Genomic DNA, 11,293 nt, shown 5'->3' with positions numbered 1-11,293 from the left:
CAATTAAAATTCTAAGATAAAATAATAACTTTATAAAATCACATAAAAGTCTAAATCCCACTCTACCAAATATAAGAAAGCCACTATAAAACACAAGTTTCCAGAAAACAAATGTGTCGTCACACCTTCACGACCCTCTAGCTATGAGAAATAATATTCCCTTCATTATTCATTTTGTCGTCACGCCTTAATAACCTTACCCCTAAAAAAAATAACCTTCCCTCCTCTATGGGTAAAGGCAACTCTAATTCTAAATGCCCCCAAATTATAATCTATTTTTATTATTTAATAAGATTTTTAAAATAAATAAATTTAAATAATATTTTTATTATCATTAAATAAATAAATAAATTTGAATATTATCATTAAAAATTAAAAATCAAATTGTTATACAAAAAATAAAGTAAAAAAAAAAAAATATTTTTTAGAAATTAAAATTAAGTATCGTTTGAACCTTTGTCTTCACGATGGGTCTTGATTTAGAGACCTTTGTCTTGACGATGGGTCTTGACTCAGTCGACATTCAAAAATGTGTATTATGGAGCAATTTTGACATCTCACATTCTAAATAAATCAAATTATTAAATAAAACATAAATTAAATAATAAAAAATTATAATTATCATAAATTAAATAAATCAAATTATTATACAATTTAAAAAAATGGTCAAATTATTATAAGATAAATAAATTAAATGATCAAATCATTATCTAGAAAATAATTCATTATAATATTAATGGAAAGCCATCTTTTTTTATTTGTTTGTCAAGTTGTCTGTGATCCTTGAGCTTGACATGTGGCTTAAGGCGGTGCGACTCATGGGCATCTAATGTGTCAAAATCACCAAGGGATTGCGCTCGCATGGGCCACACCAGCCCTAAGCTGATTGGATTTGCATCTAATCCGTCAAAATCACCAGGGGATTGCGCCCGCATAGGCCACACTAGCGCTAAGCTGACTGGATTTTTTAGCATGTCTCCTCCCTGTAGGACAAGGCATAACCACCCTGTGAGATTTGACCCTGAGTCACCTTGCTAACTATACCCATCCTCAACCTATTGTGATAATGAAACTTGACAAATAAAAAAACATTTTACATCAATATATTTTCTAATTAAATTTAACCTTCAATTAAATTATTTTATTAAAATTCATTTACAACTTCACTTAAATTATAAATTAAATAATCGAATTATTATATATATATATAAATATAAATAATAAACTAAATAAAAATCTATTACGTTTTAGTTTTTGGATTAAATATAGCTTCTAATTAAATTATTTTATAATATTCAATTAAATTTGACTTCTAATTAAATTATTTCATTTCATTTCCAGCGTTTAAGATTAATTTACAACTATTCTGCATCATAAAATTAAAAAGCCAAATTATTATAAAAATAAATTAAATAGTCAACTCACGGCAGATAATCCATTGGAACACAAACCAAAAAAAACACTTATCAATTTATTCTCCAAGTAAATTAAAGCTCAGCGAGAGATTCTCCTAAGCTATAGCGTATTTATGATCTTCCCAGTGCAATAAAATATTTTGATATTAACATTTTACATTATCATCGGAGAATACAACATTTAAGTTAAAAACATTTAATCGTCAGCGAACCCGAAGTCAAGAGAGTCGAACCTGCGATCTATGTCTTGTCTCGAGGCTTCCACGTTCAAGCTTGAAGTACAGCTGAGTGGGTAAATGGAAGACACAAGGATAGTTACTACGACCGTGCGAATTTAATTTCACCTTATCAAACAACTGACCTGCCATTTCCTTTCATACGACGTCACACAGCGATTTCTTTCACCACCCAACATTTTTCATTCACCCTGCATGCATTTCACTATGCCATCACCGTCTCAGAATCCTCAGAAGCCCACCCCGTTTTCCTGCAATTAGCTGCTTCTGAATTTCAGCATGACCCACGCCTGCCATCCCAGGAGTGTCGACAGTGGTCTTGAATTCCGGCCTGGCAACGGTGACGATTCATGGTACTTCGTTTCCCTTCGGCTGCAGTATGGCAAACTCATTGTTCGTCACGAAGGTTGTTCTGACAAACGTGGCAAAGAGTGGGAGGTTGCGGATGTGAAAAACGGGAAGGAATTGTATGACAAGTTCCGTCCTCCGTCGAGGCGCCTTGAAGATGAGAACTGCCAAGAAGTAAACCCAGGGTGTAAAGTCTGCGTGTCGTGCTACCCGGACGAGCAAGAAAGCCCCGAGAGCATTCGGTATTTTGACGCTGAGATTGAGAAGGTCAGATTTTCATTAATTCCTTTCTTTGAAAATTTCAAGCTGTTTTTAGAGTTGATTAAAATCCTTGAGCAGCGTAGTGTCTAAAGCTCTGGAGACCCACATTCCAAAATCCAAGACAGGGTATTGTGCTCCCTTATTTGAAAACTTTTAACCTGTTTTTAGAGCTGTTTAAAATAATTTGGCAGTAGTGCCTAAAGGTCTGGAGACTCTTCACCATCCAAGACAGGGAATTATGCCCTGGATTGTGGGCCTCATTAGGGTTAAAGTTCAATGTGTAAAATGAAAGAAGCCTAAAGATTACTAGAGAAAGCTTAAACGAAGGGAACTAAAACTTACTATAAGAAGAAGCTTAATGGAAAGGAAGGAAGGATGGCCAACTTCCCGATTTTATTGCTAAAAAATTGCGAAATTGCCATTTTCCTGGCCGAGATGAAGTTTGCTGATTTTTACCAATATTTCAGTAATATCTTAATTTTGCAGATGTTTGCCGATTTTTATTGCTATTTTCTTGATTTTTTAGGAATTTTGGAACTTTTTCTGGCGGAGATGATGTTTGCTGATTTTTACAGTAAAATCTTAATTTTGCAGAGGTTTGGCAATTTTTATTGCAATTTTCTTGATTTTTAGGAATTTTTGTTTTTTTGGACCCTTGCGGATTTTATCCCGATGCCCTGTTTGCAACATTCATAAAAGCTATTCCAAGATGTTACGACTTACAATCTAGGTATATTTGACTGTTATTATCCCTGTAAGGATATTTTATTGTCATAGAAGCTATTCCAAGAGGTTACAATATATAGGTATATTTGGCTCTTATTATCCCCGTAATAATTATTTTTGTTACACAAGCCACACAGAGGAGGAAGAGGTAGGCAGGGGAGGCAAACATGATTTTTTTTCAAAGACAAAAATTCTTTATTCGATATTTTAAGTTTGAAGAGGTAGGCAGGGGAGGCAAACATGATTTTTTTTCAAAGACAAAAATTCTTTATTCGATATTTTAAGTTTGAAATCAAAATATACGTTGTTCTGCACAGAAAGGCCTCACGTTGTGTATTTTTGATAAAAAATACAGCATTGTAAGTTATTTCTTCAGTTCTGTGCCTACTTACTGATATTCTTACCAGGCTCCTATGAGGCACCCTTTACTTCTCAAAAAATATTCTTTAAGATCTATGCCTACAACAAAAACCAAAAACCAATAAAATTACTGAGATAGCGTCTTTGTGTTACATTTACAAATAAAGAGAAGATTTCATGATAGAGATGTGGGTCCTTTTCTGAATTCCTGATTAGTTAAGGATTACTTTTGCATTGGCACAACTTCTTTAGATAACTGATCAACTCCTGTGCTGAATTCTCTATAAATGCGCACAAAGGTGTAATGTCCCAGTTTCAACCCTCTGGGATAATTTGAATTTAATTATGTTGAATTGTTTTTGTGTAGATATTTTTATTACTATGCCTTATTTAAACTATGAAGTAGACATGCCATGGTGATTTTGAATATTTGTAAACATTGTTATTTGCATTTAATAAAAAAGCAAGGCTAATTGATCATGAACACCTAAAGAAGTTATGATACCAAAAGAGGGGAAAGGTAAGGGGGTTGAAGGGAATTTTTATATGCCTAGTTACCTATATCTGTCTTCCTACTCACCTTGCCATTACTTGAACCTTCACTCTTCTATGATGTTGATGTTGAGCCTAACCTATAGTTTAATAGGAAATGTGAAAAGTGGATGTAACCATCCCCTAGATCTAGGAAACCTGAACCACCTCCAACATTCTCGTATCTTGCTCCCCTTACATCCTTGGAACTAGGAGGATTTAGATTAGGACTCTCTTGTCACCTTTCGCTTATACCAAGAGAGGAAATTCGAATGGAAAAAGAGGGCCTGCTTTTGGAGAAGCATAGAGAAGAGAAAGAGGGAGTTTTTTGTTTTGTTTAAAAAATAGTCTCCATGCTATGTTATTGGAGAGATTAGGGCTGCAGGGGATCCCTCCCCCCTTCGCACCTGCTCTTGAAGTGCACTTCGAATGGAAGTGCCTAGGGAGTGACCCAAGGAGTGCGTTCTTGCCAAATAAAATTCATTCCCTGGTTGCTCCTGCCAAAAAAAATTCACTCCCTCCCTAGTGCTTTCCCAGGTGGTTAAGATTCTCAACCCTAGCAATGTTGGCTTTCCTTTATCTTTCATTTCATCCTTTTACTAAAATTTTAACATTATCCTGAAATGACTCAGGATGTTTGAGAGTGGTTTCTACCTCATTGGATTTCATATGGAGAAACTAGATTTTTAGATATCACTCGAAATCTAGCAGACTTAATGGTTTCGAGATTTCAAGATTTAGGGGATTGCAATGTTTCCAATTGATTTTGTCATGCGTGAGGGTATGAGATTGGCATTTGATCAAGAGCATGAAGCCCTTTAAGTACCTTGATGTTGGTGTCATTGATTGTTGAACTTCGTTGATGTTGGTGGTATTGCTTGTTGAACTCCTCTACCATGGCCTTAACTAAAATGTACCCTTCACTCAAAGGAAAATAATTGGTTAGGCATGCTAAGATTTTTCTACCATATTATAAGGTTGAGGAGATCCTTCACTCAAACCTAAATCATTGGTTACGCATGTTAAATTTTTTCAATTTCTACCATATTATAAGGTTGAGCAATCCAAGTCTGAAGACTTTGAGCTAGATGATGTTTATGTAGCTCTTGTTGATGATCCCATTTCTAGTAGTGTTGAATCAATGATGAGTTTCATGAGTGATCATGTTGATTAGTGATTTGTAGTTTTGATGTCTAGTTTTGCTGCTATTACTACTACTGAGGTTGCAAAGGAGTTTGGGTAGTCCTTAGACTCTGAGCCATATGATGTTTATGTAGCTCATGTGGATGATCCCATGTAGTGGGATCCACTGTTGATGATCCCATGTCTACTAGATGATTGATGTTATACGGTTTAATCCATTTTTTATGCTTTTTATAATTAATTCATCATTCCACATGCTTTTGTTGACATATATGCATCAAAATACATATTATATAAAGTTCACTCTCTATTCATTCCCAATCACAAAGCTTCTGAAAATTGTCGCTCCCTGTTCCCGTGTCTGCTTTTTCTCCCCTCTTCCGCTCCCCTCTTCTAAGCAACCTTGGAAGAGATAATGAAAGAAAGCCATTAGAGCCTTGGGAAGAAGAGGAGAAGGGAGGAAACCATAGAGAATATGAATGAAGGAATGTTGTGTGTCAGGCCTGGCATTGGTAACTTCACAAATGGTGCATTCTATTTGGAAAATCATGAATATATACAAGGAGAGGAAGACTGTTGGAATTCATATTCCAATATCTCTTCATCTTCTCATTCTCATATTTCAATTATTTATAATGTTTTCCTAAAACCTAAAGATTAGGTGTTAACATTCCCCCCCCTTAATCTAAAAGGATGTTGTTGAGTCCAAGCATCATTCTGAATCTTTCAAACTTTTATCTTCCAAGTGCTTTGGTGAAGATGTCTGCAATCTGCTCTTTTGTGGAACAATGGCATAGTTGAATAGTCTTGGCCTCAACATGATGTCGAATCAAATGATACTTTGTATTGATATGTTTGGTTCAATCATGGAACTTTGGGTTCTTGGCCAATTTTATTGCAAAAGTATTGTCAATCAAAAGAGGAGTAGAATGCACTTGTTTCTCTTGCAAATCTTCAAGAATTTTCTTGAGCCACACAATTTCTTTCATTTCTTCTGCAACTGACACATATTCTGCCTCTGTTGTGGACTCTGTTAGAATTGATTGTTTTTGTGACCTCCCGGAGACAACTCTTGATCCAAGACTCATAACATAACTTGAAATAGATACTCCATTTTCTTTATCTCCATCAAAGTCGGAATCAGAGTATCCAATCAAGCTGAAGTCATCCACCTGTGTATACTTGAGTCCAAAGTCTTGAGTTCCCTTCAAGTACCTTAAAACTCTTTTTGCAGCATATCAATGGCCCTCACAAGGCTTTTGCGTAAACTTGGAGAGCATTCCAATAGAAAATGAAATGTTTGGTCTGTTAGTAGTCAGGTAGTTAAGACTTTCTATGAGCTGTTTGTACTTTGTTTCATCCTCAAATTCATTTCCTTTAGTGGATGTGAGCTTTAAATTTTGTTCCATTGGAGTGGTCAAAGGATTGCACTTAGCCATGCCAAATTTTTCAACAAATCTCTCATGTACTTCTTGTTGCCACACAATCTAGCAGGGCCCTATGCGGGGAACCTATGGGACAACAACTAGAGACAACAATGGGACAAAGATCCATTGTCACCTCAGTCAATGTCCCCTGCTCACGGACTTCCACCGATGGAAGAATTCCCGGTAGGAGGAAATCACTCGAAATGGATATGACTATGTATACAATGATTTCACAAGGCCTATTCAAGGAGAGACTCAGTTAGGGTTAAATGCTTCAAAGATGCTAAAGGCTCTCCAAGAAAGACCTAGGAGGAAAATATAGACTTAGGGCTTGAGATAGTCAATGATGATTGAGTATGCCTAAGGTCAACACTTCCAAGATGAGGTAAGACCTCTCAAGAAGCTTTGGACGATGATTGGACACTTTAAATAGGCTTTCGCTCCCCTTGAAAGACCTAATTTAGGGCTTACGCTAGACTTAAAGTTTTTAGATATGACGTGGGAAGATATTCCTCCAAAGTATTCACTAGGTCAAGGTAAGACGAGAAAGGGTCTTGTAAGATTTATTCTACCGAATGCTAGGTTCATATGACCCTTAAAAAGACCATCTTATAAGGAAAACTAACTAGGTTTCCCTTCTAGGGCACACATAGGGCGTAAGAATTTCTGGAGAATTAATCATGAGAATTCCACCAAAATTTGAGGTCTCCAAGAGGAAACACTAAGGAAGAGTTATATCCAAGTGGAATATCAAGATTCCTTCTCTAATAGATTTTCGCTGGATGTCGTAGGGAGCCGTCTAAAAAAAGGGGCCAAAATTTTTGGAGAGAAGAAAAGAGAGGGAAGGAAAGGTTGATCACCAATTTTTCTTGGACCAGTGCCTAATCCTTGGGCTATGGAGTCTATGATGATTCAAGATTTGCCAAAATCGTCTTCAAGGAGGCCAAAGAATGATGCCCTAGCAACCACTCTTCAACAATTACCTACTCAATATCTATGGCTTTTCATGGAAGAAGAACAAAATCCCATCCACTAGGAACATTCATCTATTGTCATGCAATGAGTAACATGTGCAATTTACAACCAAATAACCTTCTACAATGATATTCAATAAATTAGGGCACAAGAGAATTAACTAGTTGCAATAATTCCACACATTATACATTAACCAAGAGAAATATCAAAAAAATGTACTTAAGCTGACAAGAGATATGTACAACCATAGAAAAAGATATCTAAAATTTATCTTCCAAAGATATTGAAATGCATCAAATAATATCCAAGTAGCATCTCCAACAAACCACTGATAATCTTTTGAACAAGTTTAATTTCACTCAGGAAATATGGTTCTATGTTCTGCAGTTTTTGGGCATTAATGAAGATATGAAGAAGTCTTCTTTTGAAGTAACTCTTTTTACTTGGGTGAAGAAGTACAAACATCTTAGTACTCTGCCTATATTTGTTGTCTGGAGTATTTGGCTGTTGAGAAACAAGATAATCTTCAGAGATGCTAAGATATATATTCTGGTTCTAATCTCCAAAATTGTTTCACATTTCAGGGAATTTCTTCCCCTTCAAAAAGCATCATCATTGAGAAGAGTCCAATTTCCACTCTTTCCACAATATCTGCCGATGGGTTTCTTTGATGGGGCAGCTCAAGGGAAAGTGTGTGGAGGAGGAGGGATGATCAAGTTGACCGAAAATAGATCCATTCATTTTAAAATTGGAATTGGCTTTGGATCAAATACCAAGGCTGAATTGATCGCTGCATGGACTCTTTTGATGCTTGCAAAGCACAAAAACATTAATCATTTGCATATTCTCGGTGACTCTAAATGTGTTGTCGATTGGATGAAAGGAGCGACTTGCCTGGAGCTGCTTCATTTAGAAGCATGGAAACTCAGAATAAGAGAAATAAAATCAAAGTTTCAAGCTATTAGTTTTCAACACATTTATAGAGAGTTCAATTCCAAAGTAGATGTTCTCTCAAAGAGAGCTCTGAAATTGGATCCTGGTTTAATTATCTTTGAAGAGCTCATTGACAACAAGAGTCAGAGCTCCTACTCCATTACAATTGATCACTTTCCATAAAGCACATCACTCAGTGGTTGTAAATTGCATCAAATATGATCCAAAGTCTACAGGCCAGAATGGACATCACATTATAAAATGCTTTATTAAGTATCTCTGTTAAATGGCTATATTATCCAATTCTGTACTTGCTGTATTCTCTAGCTGTTCCAGGAACATAACATTCAGGTTATATTGTCTTTTTATTTCAGTCAATATAGCTTCATAGGGAGCATAGATCAATGATTATCATATGGGTATGAGTCTTTTTCTCTACTTTGCTTCTTATAGAGCCATGCCCAGTATCTGTCTGGATTTTTTTTCTAACTTTGAAAATGTGTACTTTTTTTGATTCATAATGAATAACAAAAAAGTAACTCTTTACAGTGAAAAAAAAAGTAGCATCTAAGAGAAAAGTGAAAAATTCTTGTACAAGAGAAAAATTCCAAGTGGTGATGATGCTCTCTCACAATGAGAGCTAGTTCTATTTACATGGGACCTTTAGGAGGTCGAATTCCTATTCTAAGTCCCTAACATTAGTTTAATGTGCAAACTAACAAGGCCTTGGTGACAAGTCCACCAAGTAACTTCATAATTATGAATAAACCATCCAATAGTAGGCCAAAAATGATGACGTCATGACGAAATGAGGCCATTGGAAGGCCGAGTTGAGTCCTCTAAGTGCCAAGATGAGAGAGAGGGCTCCATAAATGGTGCACGAGGGGATGACCCCTTAATGTCCATGTGAATCATCATGTGGTGCTCCAAAGTGGCTTTAGGGCACAAATACTGGTCCCATGAGTCTCCTAGTGAAATAAACATCCATATCAACAATTGAATCATATTTGTCTATATCACCTCCATTCTGTCTAGTAGAAGTTCTCATTCCAGTCTTTCTAACCTCATCAGCATGAACACTTTCAAGTTTCTTTGTGAGCCATTTTGGAGGACCTTTCTGAGATGGCCCAGGCTATTCAGTTAACTGAGATGACGCTGAATCAAGATCGAACCTTCCAATTCTCTCAATCACATTACTCAAAGCGTCTTCTTGATTAGTGTTTGGAGCTTCATGACGGGGAGAGAGTGCCTCAGAAGGAGATTCCATAGATTGATTTAGAATAGGGTTCCCCCCTTCAAGATGTGGAATCTCATTATCAAATTCCTGAAAAGATTTTACATGCCCAAATCTATCCAAGCGATCAAGCTACCGCTCAACAACATTGTTAGTCTTGGAACCTTCAAGAAAAATTACATCTTTAGATAGTATAAACATCTTAATTACTTCATCATAGAGATGATATGCTTTGGAGGTATCCGAGTACACCACGAAGATACATTTTCAACTCCTTGCACCAATTTTGTTTCTCTGTTCCTTAGGTATCAAGGCATAATAGGTGGAACTAAAAACCCTGAGATGCCTCACCAAAGGAATGTGGCCTTACCACATTTCATAGGGAGTCTTGTTTTTGAGAGCATGAGATGGATACCTGTTCTTAATATACACTTGACATGGAACTGCATCAGCCCAGAAAGTCAACTTTACATTTTTGGAAAACATCATTGAATGTACCATATTTAAGATGGTCTTTTTCATTCTTTTAGCTACACCATTATGTTGAGGATTGTAAGGCACTGTTGTTTGATGTTAGATCCCATGCTGGCGGGGATAGTTTTCAAATTGATTTGAAGTATATTATTTTCCACTATTAGTACGAATAGAGCCAATATGAGATTGTGTATTATTTTCAATGCATGTATGAAAGTTTTTGAAAGTTTCAAAAGCTTCAGATTTTTTCTTCAACAGATATACCCAACACATTTTGGTATGGTCATAAAAAAAAGCCATCATATATGTATTTCCATTTGCAGAAGGAACATGCATAGGGCCACACAAGTCAGACACAATCAATTCAAGATTCCTATGTGCTCTGGAATGAGAATCATGAAATCACTGTTTGTTGTGTTTTCCTAAGATACATGCATCACATTACTTAAGTTTCCTAGGAATGGTGGCAAACCAGTAACACCATTTCTCTTCAATAAACGAAGACTGTCATAGTTCAGATGCCCAAATCTAGCATGCCATAAGAGATTGGATGGTAGTGTACCTTCATCATACTGAGAACTGTATGCACAATTTTGTGCATGAGAAGAGGTTCCTTGCAACTTCAAGACTATTTCTTCTTCTAACCAGTCATGACAAGTGAGTTGTTTGATGATTTACTCACCTCAACCCTACCATCAAACATGTGAATGGAGTGTCCTTGCTGGCGAATGTGAACCAAGGACAACAAATTTCTCTGCAACTTTGGGAGGTAGAGAACATCATGTAGAAGAAAGTCAGGGAGTCTAGGCAATTTGAGTCTGATGGTGCCAAGTCCAGATGGCTTGAGTTTAGACCTGTCTGCAAAGTAGACTACTCCATCTACACTGTCACTGAATTCCTCAAAGAAATATCTTCGAAAGGTCATGTTGTAGGTTTTTCCTGAATCAAGCAACCATGCATCTTTTCATGAAGCAAGTGAAGCATTAAACGAGTCTTCAGTTACTCCAATATTGCAATGTGCCACAATATCATGAGCGGATTCAGGTGCTTTACCTTTCGCTGGATCTTGTGATTTTCCTTTCTCTTCATTCTTTTCTTGTCTGATTTCGTCCAAAGAGAGCTTGCATGTGGAAGAATCATGTCCATTTCTATTGCATTGTATACAATGAAGATCAGGACTTCCTCCTTGATAATGTTTGTGTTGAAATTTGGTACCGGAGGACAGGTGGT

General features: G+C 36.4%; 1 protein-coding gene across 2 annotated transcripts in view; it reads left to right on the top strand.

Annotated features, from left to right (window-relative positions):
- Positions 1 to 1,687: 1,687 nt before the first annotated feature.
- LOC149184029 (uncharacterized) overlaps positions 1,688 to 11,293 on the top strand; it is a 233,088-nt gene continuing 223,482 nt past the window's right edge. Inside the window, exon 1 of one of the 2 annotated variants that reach the window (XM_089418825.1) lies at positions 1,688 to 2,266. In XM_089418825.1, the coding sequence (XP_089274951.1) occupies positions 1,931 to 2,266 (336 nt within the window). In that variant the 5' untranslated portion in view covers positions 1,688 to 1,930. The remainder of the gene's footprint in view (positions 2,267 to 11,293) is intronic. The other variant, XM_089418824.1, reaches the window with a different exon arrangement.

Source organism: Pinus tabuliformis, chromosome 3_2 (genome assembly GCF_031772625.1).
Source record: "Pinus tabuliformis cultivar Carrire ecotype Pingquan chromosome 3_2, CPIR1, whole genome shotgun sequence".
Classification (NCBI taxonomy): Eukaryota; Viridiplantae; Streptophyta; class Pinopsida; order Pinales; family Pinaceae; genus Pinus; species Pinus tabuliformis.
This window is presented reverse-complemented; position numbering and strand designations above follow the sequence as displayed.